Here is a 21,638-nt window from a genome sequence, read left to right on the forward strand (position 1 = left end):
CTACAAGAAATGCCTGACCTCTGTGATTGCCAACAAGTTAAAGGGGTCAAATACTTATTTCACTCATTGACATGCAAATCAATTTGTAACTTTTTTGACATGTGTTTTTTTGGATTTTAGTTGTGTTATTCTATCTCTCACTGTTAAAATACAACTACCATTAAAATTATAGACTGATCATTTCATTGTCAGTGGTTAAACGTTCAAAATTAGCAGTGGATCATATACTTTTTTCCATCACTGTATGGTCTCCCCACCAACAATGCACACACATTTACCCTGTCACATTATCCCACCAAACACACAGGGACATTGTCACACATCCTGTCACATCACCCCCCTACACACAGTTACATTGTCAGACTAACCCCCATATTTATCCGTTAAACACAGTCACCCTAAGACACTTGCACCCCACACTGACTCCAAACACACACAGTTATCCTGTAACTCAACTTATCACGCTCCCCCCTACACCAACTCTGTAAACATGTCACAGTCACCATGTCAGGCAACCTCATATACACCACATAGAGCGTAATATTCTTAAACACAAAGTCACACCTCACACCCCAAGTACAGTCTGGCCACAAATATTCATCAATTCATCTACTATCCTTACTTTTTTGTGTCATTTTAACCCACTCCTGCTAGCATGTAAGCTCATTGAGCAGGGCCCTCAACCCCTCTGTTTCTGTGTGTCCAACTTGTCTGGTTACAACTACATGTCTGTTCGTCCTCTAATTGTAAAGTGCTGCGGAATTTGATGGCGCTATATAAATATCATAATAATAATAATTGCCCACTTACTGTCCCTACTACTTTCATCATTTTCCATTCCTTCATATTCATTTCCAGTACTTCTGCAGGTACTGTGTTGTCACTCTGGAAGTTTGCTCCCTATGTCAAGGACTGAAGGAATGCGAATGCATTGTCCTGGAGCAGAAACAAGTGAATGGCTTGTCAATTTCCCACTCCCTGCCCCTTTTATTTTGTTTTTTTGGTTGTTGGTGGTGGTGACTGAAAGGCAATAAAAAAACATTTTTTTTTTGTATTTTTTTTCTACTTTACATTTTTCACATTCATTAAAAGTAATGGTTTGTTTCTCCCTTCTGGCTGATTTTAAAGCAGGTCTTTAACTTTTTTTTAACTTACTTAGTCATGTCACCAAACTCCACTCACATATCTGTTTTTTTTTTTTTTTTTTTTTTGTTATTGTGCTTTTTTTCAAAGTTATACATAATGAAAAGTTGGTAATACTTTTCTTTATGTATAACCTGAAAGTTGTTGGCCAAAGATGACAAATGGTAGAGCTTTAGATAAGCTCCACATCATTTGTCAACTTTGTCATTGGCCTTTTTTTTTTTTTTTTTTTTTTACAGTAATCACCTCACTCCCATTGCAGGTCACTTCCTGAAGCAACACATCACCAATCCTCCTTGTTCACTCTTGCGCAATAGCGAAAATGTCAAGGCTGAAGTCTATGGCAGCTGAAGTATCCCCTCGGCAAGCACATAATTTCAAGTGCATGCCCAGGAGAGGACAGAATAAATCATTTCCATTTCAGATTTTTTTAAGATGGCGGCACAGAGACAGGCCTCAGTAGGACCAGAACCAATGAAAAAATAGTTGACTAGGTCTTGGGGCCAGAAGAGTTTGAGGGGGGCATCTTTGAGGCTTTAACAAGCGATTCTATGGCTTGGAATTAACAGATCTCTTTAGTGACTAAGCATCTTTAACTATATTGATGGATCTTTATAGGACTACATCAAAATTAGCTCTAAATTGTGCTTAATGCCAACTAGGCCTGCCTTTTACTCTGCCAAGTAGGTATGCCTTTATTACCGTCATTTATAATAGGGTACTTTATCTCTGCTCTTGGATGGGAGAGACTAATTGAAAACTTACTCAGCATAGTCTATACACTTTTCCTCTACCTATTTTTCCTAAGATATCTTCTGTTATCAGGTATGTACAACATGCATAAATTCTGCATTTTCCTTTAGGAATTCATTTCTCCAACATTTTAAATAGACAAAGAGTGACACTTTAATTTTAGAATTATGACTGGGTGTGCGACCAGGAGCCGAACTGTTCTGAGAAATTTGAGCTGACTTGCTAACAACAATTTAGGCAACAAAAATGTAATTTAGAACAAGAACAATGTGTCATATTTACACATGATGGTTTCTAAACACATTTATTGTAGTTACTCTTACTATCATTGCGGTGGAGCTCTGGAATACACTCAGACACACTAACATTATGGAGATTTAAAAAAATGTACATTAGAATAGAAAAGAGGGATTTGGGTTCAAATTAGGGACTGTCCATCTTAATTAGGTACAGTTGTGAGGTATGGGAATTAGAGTGTTCCAGAAAATAATATAGTGGTGCTATACATGACACAACATATTAAAACACACTTGATTGAACTACCCTCTTTATATATTCCATAAATAGTATAAGATATTTTGACTCTGCACAATAAATCAGCTAATATGTATGCATAGTCTAAATATAATGTTACTATTATCAATGTAGATTGTAACACAATATTAGTTTAGAATCTGGGTTGGGCATTTTCAAAGTCTAAATTATACTATATTTTAAGTGTTGAAATAATTAGTTATATAAACACCTGAAATTAAAAAACACGATTGATGGATTTATGCGAATGAACTGCAGTACCCTTATGTCCTGAAGGCGAGCTAAACAGCCTGGGAAATTAAGTTAATGTCAATCTTTAATGTGAAGGTTAGCCATCACTGTGCTATATTGTTTTTATATGTTGGTATATATAACATAAACGTATAAAACAACAAAAATATATACCGTATGTTTAAAGGTACCCTATCCAGAAAATAGCTTCAATCTCACAATACATGGTGGATTCATTTACAACTTTGTTGCTACTTATTACCAACCAGCCACTACTTTCTTTTCAAATGCTTTTTATAAAATAAAAAACAACAGTGTGAAAGGCTGTTAGAGATGAACACAGGGGGGAAATGGGGCATAGCATGCATACATAGTTCAGCCACTACTTTCCATAATTCCTTGCTTTTAGTAAGTAGCGACTACTGATCAAATGCCAAATTTCACAAGTAGCAAGAGAGAGTTACCGGCAGTCTCCCTATACATTTTGCTGAAACAAAACATCTTGTTTCAACTGTATGATTACTTTTTACTGGCAATCTGTTACTTGCCTGTCACTACCTGGCACACAGGGTGAAGTACACACTTCACTGTGTGTTTATGTCCTTTATCAGCATGCCATTAATATGTAAGAGTTTGGTATCTGTAGTACCAATGTCAGGGTTATGTCCTGTGTTTTAACCCCATCCTGATGAAGGGTGTGCTATGCCATGCTACGAAAGGAGGGCTTTAACGCTGTATGGCGACACGGCATGCCCCAACAATCAGGGGTCCACAGCGATTGCAGATGGGGGGACTTCCTGACAGCCCAGACAGCCCAGGCAGCCCCCGTGCCCAACCTAGTCTTGTTTGATACCGTGACTAGGATTGGCGTGATTGAAAGACTCACTGCCTGGGATGTCAGACAGACCCTCTAATATATAAATATATATATATATATATATATATATATTATACAAATCCATGTTCCCAGCACTCAGGTTCCTAGGTCTTGTAATTGCCTTGGTGCCGACTCCAGCCATGATATAATAAATCAAGACGAGTGCACTCAGAGGTCTGGTTAAGTAAATAATTAATGTTTTTATTTAGCACATATTCAAGTTGCAGTCCCCATGGGCTTTTACCAATACAAAGTGCAAGTGCAGAAATTAAAATTGTGTCAATGTCCAAATATTTCCAGACCTAACTATATGTATAATTTAATTCTTTGTGTATATTTATGTATTATTTTGACATAATTATGTGATTTTTTTTTTATTAATTATACATTGAGTGAACTGCTTTAAAACCCAGGCAGATAGTTCAAAGAATTTAATGTGCAAGCCCTAAATTTGACCCTGTAATTTTCCAAACTCTAATAGATACTGTAGATGGGTGTACTGTTGTACTCTTGAGACATCACAGAACACAAATATGTGTATTCTATTGCAGTAATGTAAATGCTAACAGTCAGGGGTCAAGTCCTGGGAAAAAAAGTGTGGGAACTCTCCCCCACTCGTATGCATATATAAACGCGTGCACACACATACACTCACAGACACACACATGCACTCAGACACTCACAGACGCACACACATACTCAGACACTCACACAGTGGTGTATTTTAATTTTGTGCTGCCCTAGGCATGACTATACCTGAGCACCCCCTAATCTAAATTTACCACCCCTTCCTGTCAAGGGCGCACCGCTTCCTGATTAAGAACCCACCCCTTCCTCTTTAGACTCCACCTTTTCCTGCTCCTTTTAAAGAAATACTATAGTGCCAGGAAAACAAAGCTGTTTTCCTGGCACTATAATTCCTTGTAGTGCCCCCCCTCCCTCATTCGACACTGATGGGGTTAAAATCCTATGGGTATTTAGCAGATGCTGGATGTCCTCATGCACAGGGGTGAGGACGTCCAGCATCAGTTAGGCGACTTTTGGTCACCTAACCACCCGAAAGTCCCTCTAGTGTCTGATAGACAGCCACTAGAGGTGGAGTTACCCCTCAAGGTAATTATTGCAGTTTCTGAGAAACCGCAATAATTACACTTGCAGGTTTAAGGGGACTGGGACACTGCACCCAGACCACTTCAATGAGCTGAAATTGTCTGGGTGCCTATAGTGTCCCTCTAAGCACACTCTCTGACAGACACCCACACTGGCAGATACACACTGACAGTAACACACACACTACGTGACAAACACACAGACGTCACTGATTTGACACACACACACATTCACTGACACACACTCATTCATTGACAGAGAGACACACACAAACACACTGACAGACACACACTAATAGTCACACACACACTAAATGACAAACAGACTCTCACTGATTTGACAGACACTTACAAACATACACTAACAGAAGCACATACACGCAAACATGTGCATACACTAACAGCAGCACATACACTCATACGCACACACACATGCATACACTAACAGAAGCACATACACGCAAACATGCATACACTAACAGAAGCACATACACTCATACACACACACGTACATATGCTAACAGACGTAAATACACTCATACACACACACACACTGACACAAACACACACATACACCAACAGACATGAACTAACATACACACACATACATAGACTAACAGACATACACACACACATACATAGACTAACAGACATACACACACACTAACAGACATACACACACATAAACAGACATACAAACACACACGCACACATACACACACACTAACAGACATACACACATACACTAACAGACATACACACACACACTAACAGACATACACATACACTAACAGACATACACACACACATACACTAACAGACATACACACACACATACATACACATACACTAACAGACATACATGCACATACACTAACAGACATACACTAACAGACATACACTAACAGACATACACTAACAGACATACATACACACACATACACTAACAGACATATACACACAGACATACATACACATACACTAACGGACATACACACACACATACATACACATACACTAACAGACATACACACAGACATACATACACTAACAGACATACACACAGACATACATATATACAAATTATTCAAATAAACATTGCCCACCCACCCAGCCTCCCTACCTTTCAGGAAAGCTGGCATAGATGGGTCCCTGGGGTCCAGTGGGGCTGCAGTGAGGCTGGCATGGGGGGGCCACCTGATTGCCTGCCCCCCCCCCCCCCCCCCCGGCGGGCGGCTCTCTCCCTGTCACACGCGGCGAGGGAGCTGTGTCCTCTCTGCTCCCTCTCGCCGCGCGTCGTTTTCTGGTGCAGGGAGCCGGAATATGACGTCATATTCCGGCTCCCTGCATCAGCAGACAACCCACGCGGCGAGAGGGAGCAGAGAGGACACAGCTCCCTCGCCGCGTGTGACAGGGAGAGAGCCGCCCGCCGGGGGGGCAGGCAATCAGGTGGCCCCCCCATGACAGGGGGACCAGATGGCATTTGGGGGCGGCATTTTTTGCCGCCCCCTGAGTGCCTGCAGGGGGAACGGCGTTCCTGCTGTGAAAAAAGTGCAGGAACGCCGTTCCCACGCGTTCCTGCAGGACTCTAGCCCTGCTAACAGTATTATGACATTCACTATTAAAATGCCACACACAACTTTGAAAATAACAAACTTTATTAATGCCTCACTATTTTATTTTTTTACGTTTTTATTCACATTAAATTACGTTTCATATATTTTTTTTTTTTGTAAATTCTTTATTATTACGAACAGGTGAGTACAGAAACAAACAATCATACACCACAACAGTGTATATACAGCAAGTCAGTTCGAAATTTAACATCAAAAGTAAGCATTTTTATCTTCTGATCATCTGGTATGCAACAAGCGTCATATGGTTGTTCATTAGCCAATAAAGCGTAGGCAACTCTAGCAAAGTGACAAGTGAACAAATATAGTTAGATGCATCGGTAAAAGCTAATGCCATTCCAGTAACATCAAAAACCTCTCAATGAAAGCTAAATAATGGGATAACTTAGGGCCTCTATTCCGTGGCACCTTCAGGTGGCCCGGTTTTAAGTCTAATAGTCGGGAGGGGAGGTAGTGTTCATATTTGTAGTCATAACGAGATGCGACATACATGACTGAGGGCCTCTTCGTAATCCTGCGTGGGAGCAGTGTCGAGGACATGTGAGTATTTATCGATGAGCTAAGTGCATTGTGTAGCAATTGAGGGTGTGATTGTCAAGCACATTCAGTGCACCACTAAGGGTGTAACCCTCAAGTCTTCGTCCTAGTCTAGGGTCTCCTGGGGGAGAACCTCCAGTGGCTACTTATGTTACATGAGTGGTTTAGGTGAGTCTGTCCCCTTCGTAGGTCCGTCAGTCAGACGCCTGATGGGGTGCCTTGGAGTGTCGCAGGGCGTATGTTATGTTCCCTTCCCCTCGTCGGTCTATTGAGTCATACTATGGAGTCGTTGTTCAGTTCGTTTAGTGTCCCAGTCATCCCTGTAATCCGTTGTTAGTTGTTTATTTAATGTTTTGGGGGGTGATGGCACTGGAGTGCCTCTCCGGTGTCTACTACAAAGTTCTCCTATAGCTCACGCATCCTCACAGTCAGGTACCCCCGTTCCGGCCCCCCTGGGGCAGTCCGAGCCGCTACCACTGAGTCCCAGAGATGGGTCGCGTGGGGATGAGTAAGAAACCTCGTATATTGTTGGAAGGAGAAGAAGAGGGGGGGGGGGGTGGGTGAGGAGGGGGGGGAGGGGTTGGGTTTAGATATGGCACCAGACATCAGCGCACGCTCGGTCTCTCCAAGACCGTATGAAATGGTGTGTTTTCATGGTCTCACTGCTCCTGGTCGTGAGAGGTATACATACCACGGGGTCCAGGCCTCTACATGTTTGGTACTCCTTCCGAGCAATTCTGCATATCGCGCCTCAGCCGTGTGGATGTCTTCTACTCTCTGAAGCCAGTCCGTCACAGTCGGTGGTTGTGTCTGCTTCCATTTAGCGGGAACGGATGCTTTAGCCGCATTTAGTAGGTGTCGGACTATCGACCTCTTGTATTGGGCAATTGAGCCCTCGGTGTGATGGAGTAGGGCCATTTCTATGGTGAGGTCAGGTAGGTCTCCCAGTATGGTCTTCATCTCTCGTTGTATATCCTCCCAAAACGGCTTAATCCGTGCGCAGTCCCACCAAATGTGTCTTATTGTGCCTGTGTGGGATTCGCATCTCCAACATGCGTCTGAGGATCCCGGGAATATTCTATGTAGCAAGGAGGGGGTCTTGTACCAGTGGGAAAGCAGTTTGAAGTTGACCTCCTGGTAATTGGTGCTGATGGAGCTCTTGTGCTGTAGAATCAATATCTGTTCCCATTGTGTGTCGGTGAACGTCCTATCCGTCAGCTCTTCCCATCTTCTTTTGAACGCCGTGTTCCTGGAGCGTTCTCCCGTTATTAGCCGTTGATATATGACTGAGACTCTGCCATCGGCATCTGAGTCAGTCGTGCAGAGATGTTCAAACCACGTTTGTTCTCTATGTATTGCTACCCTGTTGGGAAGGTTATAGTAGAAATGTCGTAGTTGCGCATAATGGAATCTATGCATGAGTGTTGGATGTGGTATCCCACTCCAGTCTCGAAGGTTCTGTATACCCGCGTTACTGAGGACTTCGGATATCGGGACAAAGTCATCATTTCCTACAATTGGCCAGGAAGAGCGGGGAAGTCCTCCTCCTATATCAGAGTTGAAGGTGATCGGTATCAGGGGGCTCGGCTGCGGGGAGATGTGTTGGTTACGTCTCAGGTGGGACCATGTCTTCAATGTTTGAGCGACGGGTGATTCAGCACCTAGCATTGACGTTGCGTCTACCGAATTATGCCACGTGAGTCTGTGGAGGGCTTTGTTACTGCCCTCTCTATTCAGTGCCACCCACAGTTTGGTGTCAGGTGCCACCTGCCAATCCCTAATCCGCTGTAGTACCGTGGCATGATAGTATTTGCGGATATCTGGCAAAGCCAGGCCTCCCCAATTTTTGGGTAGGCATAACTTGTCAAAGCTGAGCCGTGCCCTTTCTCCCTTCCAGATGTATTGTATCACCGCTGACTTAAGAGATGCAAAAAATCCCGTCGGGATGTGCCAGGGGATGGTGTGAAAGTAGTAAAGGAGCCGCGGGAGGACGTTCATCTTTATTACCGATATACGTCCCTGCCAGGAGATGTGGTCGTAGTTCCAGCTTTTGAGATCGTTGAGGATTGTGCGCAAAAGGGGGATGTAATTCGTGGCATAAATTTCTTTCGGGTTCCTGGGTATCCAGATTCCCAGGTATCGCATCTGGTCCCGACACCAATGAAAGGGGTATTCACGTTGAATTTGCTCTCCTACGTCCATCGGGGTCGAGACATCTAATATTTCGCATTTAGTTAGATTAAGTTTCAGTCCCGATAACCGGCCATACGTATCGAATTCTCGCATCAATGCCGGCAGGGAATCAGTCGGGTCGCTCACGAAGAAGAGCATGTCGTCTGCGTATGCAGCTACCTTATGTTCCTGGGTCCCAAGCCGAAACCCCCTGATCTCCGGGGTAAGTCTCACCCTATCCAAGAATGGTTCCAGCGAGATGGCAAACAAGAGTGGTGATAATGGGCAACCCTGACGCGTGCCGTTGTGGATGGTGAAGGCGTCCGTGAGGGCGCCATTCACTCGTACTTTAGCGCAGGGGTCCGTATATAGCGCCTCTATCCAAGCCATCATCCCTCTTCCTAGTCCCACTTTTCGTAGCGTCGCCATCATGAAGCTCCAGTTTACCCGATCAAAAGCCTTTTCGGCATCTGTGGAGAGCATTAGTAGGCCTGAATTTTCTCTAAGGGCTAATGCCTGAACAGAGAACGCCCGGAGCGTGCAATCTCTGGCTTCCCGTCCCGGAACGAAGCCCGTTTGGTCCGGGTGTATCAAGCGTGGCACATACCGTTGTAATCTGGTAGCAATGATCTTAGTGAAGAGTTTCACATCCACGTTAAGAAGCGAGATCGGCCGGTAGCTGCTGCAGTTTTCGGGGTTTTTGCCTGGTTTAGGAATTACCGTGATGGTGGCTGCCAACGTCTCCTGGCGTAGTGTGTCACCCTGTTGAAGTCGATTGAGGGCTGACATTAGATGCGGCGCAAGAATGTCCCTGAATGATTTGTAATATCCCGCCGAGAGTCCGTCTGGTCCCGGAGCTTTCCCTCTTTTTGCTGTCTTAATCGCTGCCTGTACCTCTTCCGTGGTGATCGGGACCTCCAGTAGTTCTGCTTCTTCTGGTGTTAGAGCGTCGGGTTGGAAACCTTGTAGGTAACGCCATGTTGCGTCTTGTAGGTTCGCTCCGTGGGCATCGGGGAGTGTCGGTGTGGAATTGTATAGTTGTCTGTAGTAGTTACAGAATTCAGTGGCAATTGCTTCAGGGAATTGAGTAAGTGAGCCATCGGTCTTCCGGAGTTCGTGAACCTGTGCCCTTGCTTGTTGGGGCCGGATCATGCGGGCCAGGAGTCTCCCTCCTTTATTCGCATGGATGTAGAAGAAGGCCTTGGATCGTTGTGTCGCCCTATGGTGTTTGCTGGCAACCAGGTCTGCCAGTTGTCGGCGGGCATCCAAAAGTGGGCGATAGTGTTCTTCAAGTTGTGATCGTTTGTGCTGTGTTTCCAAGCGGGAGATTTGGTCGGTGAGCTCCAACATACGTCGCTGCGATTCCCTCTTCTTGCGGGAAGCAATTCTAATGAGGTGACCTCGAAGTACACTCTTATGTGCCTCCCATAGCGTCACTTTTGATACCTCTTCCGTGTCGTTTTCCCTGAAGTAATTAGTGAGGTGTTCGGTCAGGTCAGCCAGCACACCCGGATCCGAGAGGAGCGACTCATTTAGTCTCCACTCCATCTTGGCAGGCCTGAACAGCGGGGAGTCAAGCTTCACGGCCACTGCACTGTGGTCTGACCACGGTGTGGGTGCGATTGTTGCCGACTGTATGTGTTGGAGGCCTTCTTGTTGGATCAGAATATAATCAATGCGAGAGTATCTTCTGTGTATGGCGGAGTAGTGCGTGAAATCACGGGTTGTTGGATGAATGGTCCGCCACGCGTCCACCAATCTCGAGTCTCGCATGGTCTTCTTGATGGCCCTAATCGCGGATTGTGGGATACAGCTGTGTCCCGTCGAGGAGTCCAGCAACGGATCCAGTGGTGCGTTAAAGTCCCCCCCTATGATGAGGGTGCCTTCCGTGAATGCTGCCAGTTGGCGGAATGTTTTTGCATAGGAACATCGCCTGTTTTGCGTTTGGCGCATAGATAGAGGCAAAGGTGTACGTCTTCCCCTTAATCGTGCCTTTGATGAAGAGAAACCTACCGTTGGGGTCTGTCTGTCGGTCCAGCAGAGTGAAGGCCAGATTAGCGGCCAGCAGTATCGCAACTCCCACCTTGCGGGCTTCGGGATGAGTGCTGTGATAGTTAATTGGGTAAACTCTGTCTTTCAGTCTATGGGTGTCCGAGGATTTGAGATGTGTTTCTTGTAGCATTGCTACCGAGATCCGTTTGCGATGAAGTTCTCGTAGGAGGTGTGCGCGCTTCTCAGGTGAGTTAAGGCCTCGGCAGTTTTGCGTAAGGACATGTAGAGGCGCTGCTGTGTACGCCATTGGGATAGTGCGGGCGAGGTCGCTGGTGACTCCGCGGTCGTGTTTAGGTGTTCTGGGTCCAGTGGCCTTCGCGCGCGCTGCCTGTCGGTGTGAGGGGGGGGGGGGGGATGGGAGGGTGGAAGAGAAAAAAGAAGAAGGTTGTAAGTGCAGTTAAAGAAGATGAAAGGTAGAACCTTCGTAAGTTATAGGTCCCACGAGTTGGGGGCGGCTCGGCCCACACCCAGTGTAGCCCGTCCCAGGAGGCCCCTGTTGTGAGTGCTCAGTGTTACGTTATCAATAAGAATTAAAGTTAACTCCTCCACTCGAGGGTGTCCTGTGTAGCTGGGTGGATAACAGGACCGTACCGTTCCCTATCAGGCTAGGGCAGCCACGGTCCTGGGGCCCCCAGTAATGTGGTCTACACAGGTGTATGTCGGGGTGGCGGTGTGGCCGAAGATGTCTTGTGTCACTGTCCGGTCAGTAATGGATGTACAGTGTCCAGTGATGTAGTAGTGTGTGTACTCTCAAAGGAGTGTCCGTGTCCCACATGTTCCTTAGTTGAATTTAATGGCCAATACTTGTATAAAAAAATCGAGTATTACGGTCACGAAGTATGGGGGAATGGGTCTACAACTGTAGGGATAGACGGTACGTGTGGCTGCTGGCTCTACCCTGTGTCGGGGCGGATAGCCCTTTGCTGTCGTAAGGTAGTTCGAATTTTGGGCCGTGTCTGGCCGGGCCGGCCGCACAGGGAGTTCGGTCTTAGTCCCCCTGTCTCCCATATCGGGCTCCGTCCCCGTTCCTATGTTCCGGGGGCAGGAAGCGGGGCTGGCCATCCATGGGGGGGGGGGGGGGGGGGGGGGGGGGAGGGCAAGAGTCAGGTGGTATGGGAGTGCGTGTGTTTGTCTGCCAAAAGTGAACATCGCAAGTGAGTCTTATCATACATTGCAAGGTATAAACAATGCTACCTAATAAACATATGACCTCACATCGTAACATTATTCAGAGATCAGCCGCCCCCCCTCCCAGCCCGACCTCCCCACACCCCCCCCACCCCAGAAATCTGATACTATATGTACATTCGTAGGTGTAGTCCCAGGTAAGCTCACTTCGTGGCCCCCGTCCCTTCCGTAGCCCTATGTCCCCGTGGCGTCTCCGCCCTTCTCCCGCCCATAAAGCTTTCACACCCAATATGGCCCGGCATAACAATATCAACGAAATAAAAGCAATATTCACATAAGAATCCCCCATTCGTTCCCCCCCTCCCTCCATCTATCCCCCTTCTGGTGCCATAGCTGGTGATAAGTTACAGCTACGACCGGACCAGCTCGCAGCACAGCTTCAGTAAAACCATAATACATCAAATGCTTGAGTGTCCCGTGAATAACCAGCAGTCTCATGGGGCAATCTAGTTCGTGTTCCGCGTGCACAAGTGGGGCATGTCTCGCAAGAGTCCCATCCCGCGGGCAAGCTAGAAGGTGCATCCTATCCCCCTTAGGCCCCCCTCCCAAACAACTTAGAGCAGCCTCCCGTCTCCCGGGGCATGTTGAGAATGTGTGGCAACACCCTGCCTTAGGGAAGTCTCCATATATGTGCACGTGTGTATAGCAGTTCAATAGTCCCGTATAGCGACATAGGTTGTGTCTTACGTGCACATGCGGGATATGCCCTGCAGATACCCCATCCCATGGGTAGGTCAAACGGTGAGTCCCCCCCCCCTACAGGCCCCCCTCCCTAAACAACTTGGGGTAGCTTTCCTCACCCAGGGGCGTGTTAGCGGAGTGTTGTAGCACCCGGTCATGAACAAGTCCCCTTACTTGTGTGTGCGTAAACAGTACTTATCTGGCATCTGGTGTACACGGGATAGCGATGTCATCTGTGGTTGTCAGCGGGCCGTGGTACGTTAGTGTGTCCTGGTCGGTCTTCCTTGCTTGGAGGATACAGGTGGGGGGGTAGAACTTTATTCCTCCGGGTCCGTGGGCATCAGTTGCCTGCGGGCCTGTGGGCGCCTAGGTGTGACGTCTCGTCGTCTTCGTTGTAAGTTCGGGGTGTGAAGTCCCTGCCTCTGGTCCAGTGGCCCCAGGATCCAGTCGGTGACCTCTGTAGGTGGGAGGTTGAGGCGCTGAAGGAACCTGGGCACCTCCTCCGGCCAGCGTAGCGGGAACCAGTCGTCATGATGTCTGGCTAATAACATAAAGGGGAAACCCCATTTGTATGGGATCCCTCTATCCCTGAGTAGTGCTGTGATGGGTCTCAGTGCCCTACGAGCCTCAAGCGTGAGGGGAGATAGGTCTTGAAAGAGGGCAACTTCTGCGCCATTGAAACGCCAGGTGGGCCTTGCGCGGGCCTTGTTCATAATTTTCTCCTTCAGCTTATAGGAGTGGAGGCAACATATAATGTCTCTCGGTGCGTTATCAGACGTGCGTGCTCTGTTAGCCCTATGCGCCCTGTCAAATGTTATGGAGTCTGGCGCTTCTGGGCCCAGTATGTCGCGGAACAGCGACTGTAGTGTTGCTTCTATGGCTTCCGCCCCTTCAGGTTCCGGAAGGCCACGGACCCTAATGTTCGATCTGCGGCCCCTGTTATCAAGATCTTCGGTTTGGCGTCTAAGGTGTAGGAGGATATTGCCCTGTCTATGTATGGCCAGATTTGAGGCTTCAACCCTCTCCCCAACAGCTTGCACTGAGGCCTCAGCTGCCTGTATCCTGGAGGCCTGTGTGGAGATTTCGGCCTTAATAGAGTTTACCTCAGTGCGGATCGCTGAGTGTAGATTCTCGGATAGGGTCTGCATGTCTGTTTTAGTTACCATTGCTGCTGCCAGGGCTTTAATTGCCTTTATGTCTGCACTGATGTCCGCCAGCGTGGGTGCAGCCGTCTCCGGTACTGGTGAGGTGGTCGGGGAGTCGGCCATGCTTGCGCCGGCTGCCTCGTGGTATTCGGCGGGTGCCGGAGCCAGGTAGCCATCCATGGGGCCCGTATGTGCGGCAGTTGCTGGGTGCCTGGGTGTTTGGGATCCGTCTGGGCGTTTAGTGCGCCCCATTTTCGTGCCGTGCTTATGTGTAGGTCCGCTTTATTAGCTGAGTGGGTCGGAGCTCGGTCTTTACGCGGCCATCTTCGTTCACGGCCAAACCACGCCCCCACGTTTCATATATTAACACTTAATAGCAAAGAGATAAATTATGGTTGAACAAACCTATAGAACAAATTATAGGTTTTCCTTTGCTTTTGTTCTGGTCAGAACGTGTACAATTGCCTCCGTCCTTAAGATGATTGTGAAGGAACATGGAGAGATATGTGTGCTATTGGTCATTATTGACTTTACAGTCATAGAAATTAATTTTCCATCAATAAGAATAAATACATGAGGCAATGATGTGAAAGGGTGCATAAGATAACATTGTATGCATAAACTGCTAGTGTGTAGGGGGAGGATTGAATCTGTAAAATGGGCATCCTAATCAAATGGTAGATCAATGTTGTTACATTTTCTGCAAGTACCAATTCAAATGTGCATGGCATCAAAGGAAAACTCTAGGTTGGACGTGACATCAGTTTTTTTTTTCGGTTTTTTTTTTGTGCAACATCTATAGATAATCAAGAAAAAAAATCTAAAGATTATCACTGTTAATATTTGTAAAGCTGCTGCAATTACATATGTAAGCTGTAGCAACAAACAACCCCCTAAACCAGAAAGAGCATCTAACAATAAAGAATCATTCTTTGTAGTCACTGAGGTATAAACTAAAGAAAAGTTCTATTTTTTTACATTAGCTTATGGAACCTATAGTTCAACGCATAGCTGTAGCTCCACTTATCTGATCTGGCAGTTGAAAAAAAAATTACATTTGTTCTGCGCAACTTTTATTAACGTCATCTAAGGAACCGATTAGTATTTTTGGGAATGCAATGTCCCCAAAATGCCATTTAAAAAAAATAAAATACATATTGTAAGTTAAGCTGCCTGTATGATACATGGCCTTACAGGACACTGCAATAGCTCGCACATAAGCAATGCAATGTTTCTAAAGTACTCTTTGCCTTCTCACCAATCTTCCTTCCCTGCTAAAATGCAGAAATATTTAGAAACTGTGAGATGAAAGAGGAAGCTGGCAGTGCCTCTGAGCAATGCAGAGAATGCCCAGAGATCTAGGCCTCAATTTATTTTTTTGTTAGATACGTTTTCCAAATGATTTAATAGTATGAACAATATTTTAATTTTGTAATAGTTTAATATTTTCTGAAATATTATTATACTTTTTATATATGGTATATGTTCTGCTCTATTAATATGTTAAAAAAAAGTTTCAAATGTTTATTAAAAATATTAAATCATATGGAAAGCGTATCCAACAATATTACATTGACACCATAGATGGAGGGGTGAATTAAAGGTTAAAGCAGGTAAGGCTTTTTATGCTAAATTCGATTTTGCTAAATCTATTGGTAAAAAAATAAAACTTAAGTGTCTAACCTAGTATTTACTATCACTTTTATAAACCGTATACTTTAGCAGCTCACATCAATTTGAACACATTAAAGCATCCAATATATATATAGGAATAGATAGGGTGCTTAAAAATTGGGATATGGGTTGGGGCCTGACTGCCAAACAAACAGGATGTGGGTTGAGGGAGCTCCTCACCTTAGCTGGGATTTTCTGCCCAAATTGAGAAATTTAGCAATCTTGAAGCTGTAATCACTTTACGTCAAGAGGAGTGTGTCTTGGCAAGCCCAGGACCGCAGTTACCAGTTTTAACGGGTGCATTACGGGGCTCGATGTTTCCTGAAGTCTGCTATCTGATCCTGAGTGGGAGACGTGGCCAATCTCCTGCCTTATCTATGACTCAACTATAGTCCGGGTCTCCCTGGGTCACTTGAAAATCCTGTTATCTGTGGATATCTTTGGTGTAAGTTATGCTTTTGTACTACCATTTGTGTTTATTGTCTTCACAACAAAAATAAAAATGTGCAAAAATATGCATTCATATCCAGAATATAAATATTATCGTGCATGCAATGTGCAATCAAATGTTAAGTGTTTTACCAATTAATAATGTGCTTAAATAGTAAGTTCTATTTAACCCCCTGAGAACAGTACTAAATAAACAAATACCTATACAGGTTGTTGAATAATATTGCTACTCAAAGGGAAGGAATGGCTTCACAAAAATAAATGAGAAAACAATAATAGTGCAGATTATCACCAATTAAAACTGGGTAAGTTAGGGATAGTCTTCACTTGTTGATAATCTGCACTCATTCACCCTTTCATTATATTCAGATATTTTTGGTCTTTTAAAGTGATGGGATCTTTAAGGGCAGACACTTTTTTCCCACTCTTATTCATTGTTTTTATCAGATATAGAACAAATACAGTGTATAAAACGTACTGCAGAAAAGTGTGTTTTTAGCACACTTTAGGTACAAATGAAAACTGCCCATAGGGAAAAAGAAAAGTTCTATATATCAAATCTGTGTTTGTCTGTAGAAATAATCCAAAATGGTTTATCTTTTTTACAGACTATCATTGCAGCAGGTGTGTCTTATGCATTTAATTTCAAAGATAGGTTCAAAGTGAATATTGTTGGAGCAATCCAAAAAGGGTAAGCACAAAACATACTCATACTCAAATACATGTTGTTGTCATTTTGTTTGTGGCAACAGCAACCCAATAAAAGCCATCTCCAATTATGACACAAAAAGGGGAAAAGTCCTCCTTGGATTGACAACCTGTTCACATACATATCAATTATATCCTTGAATATCCTACTTTTACAAAAAAGATATCCATCCCTTTTTTAGAAAAGTGATTAATACAAACAAGGGCATAGAACAGGTACAGTCTGCACACAACAGTTTAGGGAGCTATAAGGCTGGCAGAACCACTTCCCCTAGTGGAGACACATAGACTCCAAAAAGTAAAGACTACCAACCACACATCTTAATAGTAAAAAAAATATTTTATTAAACATCAGAAGTACAATAAAAAAACAACACAGGAATAGTATATATATAACTATGTCCCTTTAACAATCTTGTTTCAAAATATTATTACACAACACCAATCTAATTCTATATTATAGACTGTTACTATGGCTTTGAGAAAAGAAAATCATGATTATTGAGAACAAAATAATTACATTCCTAGTGAGGGCCAGCCTCTAATGTTTAGAGGCTTGGGGATCACTGTTTGAAATAACCCTATTGATATACAATGCTGTTCTTCTTTACAGATTTCAACCTCCTGTGGCACCAAGTATTTCAGTTTTCCAAGCAACCATTGCTAACTCTTTCTCCATTGCAATTGTTGGATTTGCGGTGGCATTTTCGGTTGCTAAAGTTTATTCAATCAAGCATAATTATAGTGTAAATGGCAACCAGGTAAATACTTTCTCAAAACAACCAAATAGTCATTTGTTTACTAGTAGATTGTGAAAAGTAGATTTCCTTTACAATTCCCTGTGATTAAAATCACATACATAAGGCATGTGTTTGTGAACCAAAACTGCTAATCTTTGGCGAGCTGAACTGATAATCGATTAATATAAAATGCACTATACATATGAAAAAATAATTCTAATTGCTCACATATTTGTTGTCTACAGGAATTGATAGCATTTGGACTTAGCAACATAATGTGTGGCTCATTTAAAGGATTTGCAGCAAGCACGTCTTTATCAAGATCATCAGTACAAGAAAGCACAGGAGGCAAAACTCAGGTATCAAAATAAATACAGCATATATACTTAAAGGGACAAGCTGAGCACCCAAAGCAAAGTTTCGCAATGAATGAACATGATTGTTTTGATTCATGATTTGGAGCGATGTTTCTAGCACAAGAAAAAAGTGGGATTGAAAGGAGAAGAGGTTGTTTTTTTTTTTTTTTTTGTGGAGAGGGCAAATAAGCAGCTTATTTTGGCATGATGGACAAGAGCTCTGCTAGGTCATGTAGGCTGTATCTCCTGGGCATGCCAATAAAGAGATAGAGAAAAAAAAGATGGTTGATGTTAGGGGATAGCCAGTAATTGTCATACTGCCTTTGTTTTCTATTTATTATTAACAGTAATTGGTCACCAGGGCACAGCTCGCACCATAACAACAACAACAACAACAGTACTTTAACACTGTAAAAGTGGAATTAGCTATTGCAGAATATGCTGGTCTGCAAAATGTGAAAAAAACAAATGCTAAATTTTGTTTGCATTTGTTTTGTTTGCAAATCCATTGTACTACCATTTTGTCACCTAACCGATATTCATAATTCTACATTACACAAAGGATGTCTAACACAATCTAACCAGAAGCATGTTTCCTCATTCCAAGATGTATTGTTAGTTATAACACTAAACAAAATAATAAGATATGATAATAATTTAGTCTATGTACTGGAACAAACGTAATATTATGAATATTCCTGATAAATGCTTATGTTATGGCCGAGGCAGCAACAGATGGTTCTAACAATTAATGCTTTCTAAATATATCCAATATTGATATTTCTAATGGCATGCAATGGCCAAGCTGTAGGTGATTTCTATTTTGATCAAACAGCTTTAAAATGGTTAGATATGTAAGCAAAATACTCCACCTGCATCATAATAATTCCGTAACCACTACAATGGTAGTGTTTATGGTGCTTCAATTACCTTTTCAATACTATAAGAATGATGTTGGATGTTGCAAATATATGTTGGTTTTGTAAACTGTTAAAATGTCTGAAATGTTACCATCCAATGAAAACTTAATTCTCACATATGTAGGCCATCTATGAGTTCAGTAGTATATGCCTTTATTCTGTATTGTCAGATGTATCTTTATTTTTTTTTACCAAAGGTTGCTGGGATCATATCAGGTACACTTGTTTTGATAGTGACGTTAGCTATTGGATACCTGCTGGAGCCATTGCCAAAGGTACTTTAACTACTCGGAATTGTAATTATAATTCACTGTCACTCATTTACTTTTTGATTTGTTTTATAGCAGTCTTCTCATAAATATACATGGATATGTACACACACGTTAATAAATTTACTCTTTCTGCTACCTTAGAACCAGTCATGCATATGAGCACCCCCCCAGGCAAGATATATCCTTATCTTAACCTTAGTATACCAAAGTACATGAAAAAAAATAAACTGGACATAAGAGCCATTACTGCTCTCCGGTTTAAATAAATAATGTTATCCTGAAGTGCATTCTCTTTAAAATCATAGTATTGCTGATTAAGTATTTTAAAGAAATATATATAATATGATGATAACATGTGCCAGGTAGTTACAGTTGTTGCAAGGCACATGTTATCATCATGTTCCCAGGTACGTGTTATCATTATACAATACAAACTAAGCTATAAGGTAAAGATTACACCCATGAAATTAGTTGACCTTCCAGAGATACCTGTGTTAGATCAGTAAATGGAGCTACAGATAATAAACAGTGTGTATCCATTTCTCTATAAATAACTGACTTTGTAGTTTTAATTGACACACTGGAACGTTTTCATTTGTGTCATGTTAATCTGATTTAATCCCAGATGTTTCTTACTAACAGTAAAATTTAATGTCTAGCGTTGTATACCCCAAGATTAACCATAAGGGGCCTAGGGGTTAGACAAGGAGAATTTACTTGGTTCCACTTACTATTCCTATGTAAAGAATAAAGAAAGGTGTGGTGGGGGGGTGCCACATTGGTAACCTGCCTAAGGCCCTCTGGGATCTTAATGCTTCTATGCTATACTCACACACACAATCATTAATATATGCATATGTTAGTGATTGAGCTTTACTTTATTTATTAATATATTTTTTAATTTCAGGCTGTCCTTGCAGCGATAATTATTATAAATTTAAAAGGAATGCTAAAGAAATTTAACGAAATTCCTGTGTTGTTCAAGAGAGATAAATATGATTGTGTAAGTACAATAACATTTAATTATTATATAAAAAAATTTGTTAAAAGAGAGTCAACATTTTTTGGTTCTGTCAAAATAAGATATTAATATTTAAGCATGAATGTTAAATTTAGGGAAAAACAACTAAACTGAGAACATAGATACATTGATCTCTTAGCTGTACAAATTTAAATTTCACTTGTCCTCAAGTCACAATTTATTATGATTATATTATTATAATATATATATTATATATTATTGATTATTCACAGAGGCTCGAATTTGGTCCTGATATTTAAAACTAGTTTAAAATAACCAACGAGTAATTCAATTTGTAATTCTTTTATTTACTGACGTCAAATTCAGTTGAAATTATTTTAACTGAATGTGCCGTAATTATTCGGTACTAACTGGTTTAATATCAGTAATTCACATTTGCCAATCACACACTACATCACCTACAATCCTAAAAAACACACAGCAAAACATAATAGTACAGCACCATAAATGGCGGGTTTAGATAATTTACTCACAAGCAGTATAAGGTAATTATAATCAGCATAAACAATGAGGAACTTGAGATGGCAACAATGTAGCAAACATCCACCTTAAAGTAGAGGACTGTTATCTTCAAACAGTGAGGCTTGTAATGTACCTTCAAATAAAACAAAGAACAATACAATAATGCAAAAATGACAAGCAGCGTTAAAGATTACCATGTGTATGGCACTTAATTTTTACAATTAAAACAGTAGCATATTAAAATATATCACCAAAACACTGTGTCTACCCACCCTACACATTTTGTCATCCTTAGTGAGTCTTCTTAAGGGGCTCTGAATCAACTTGTTGATAAATCAAAATCAAAATAAAAAAGTCAAATTTCCTACTCATTAAACCCCCCTCCCTGCCCCCAATCAACCATTGTCCTGTGGCAAAACCTATTCCAGGTTTTCTCCACTTGTCGTCTGGAATCCACATACCTTGGGGCAAGGTGTGATGGGTTCTGGGTTTGGCTTTCCCCCTTTGTAGCAAGACAGCATCTGACGCCATTCCCTCTTCATCTCCCCTCAATGTCCCATGCTGTCCAGTTTGCTCTCATACAGAACAGACAGTTCGCTTGCTGGCTTTACCTAAATATTCAGAACTAAAATATCAATAGAAGGAGTTATACAAATGCCATGTACATATGGCATATTATCGGGCTAAAAATAAAAGCATTTATTAATAGATATACTTAATGCACATTAAGACAGATGTATTAGAAAACACAGACATACAAAAGGGTATCAAAATATATAAAAACTCCAGGTGACCTGTGAAGGAAACCCAGGCCTAATAAGTGCACTTTAACACAACAATAGTTAATTTTCTATACTCCTGTTCAAGTGACGAGGTATTAACTGTTGAATGACCACAGGCTACCTATCATTTAAGAGATATACCCCTAACTGCAGCTTACTAGGTGAAGGTTCTGGGA

General features: G+C 42.7%; 1 protein-coding gene across 1 annotated transcript in view; it reads left to right on the forward strand.

The window, feature by feature from the left end:
- The window catches only part of LOC134602784 (chloride anion exchanger-like), a 149,674-nt gene that overhangs the window by 57,333 nt on the left and 70,703 nt on the right, over nucleotides 1-21,638 (forward strand). The window contains exons 8-12 of the mRNA XM_063448102.1: nucleotides 16,789-16,871; nucleotides 17,502-17,649; nucleotides 17,874-17,987; nucleotides 19,102-19,179; nucleotides 20,084-20,179. Coding sequence (XP_063304172.1) covers nucleotides 16,789-16,871; nucleotides 17,502-17,649; nucleotides 17,874-17,987; nucleotides 19,102-19,179; nucleotides 20,084-20,179 — 519 coding nt within the window. The remainder of the gene's footprint in view (nucleotides 1-16,788; nucleotides 16,872-17,501; nucleotides 17,650-17,873; nucleotides 17,988-19,101; nucleotides 19,180-20,083; nucleotides 20,180-21,638) is intronic.

The sequence above is a fragment of the Pelobates fuscus genome, chromosome 3 (genome assembly GCF_036172605.1).
Source record: "Pelobates fuscus isolate aPelFus1 chromosome 3, aPelFus1.pri, whole genome shotgun sequence".
NCBI classification, from domain to species: domain Eukaryota; kingdom Metazoa; phylum Chordata; class Amphibia; order Anura; family Pelobatidae; genus Pelobates; species Pelobates fuscus.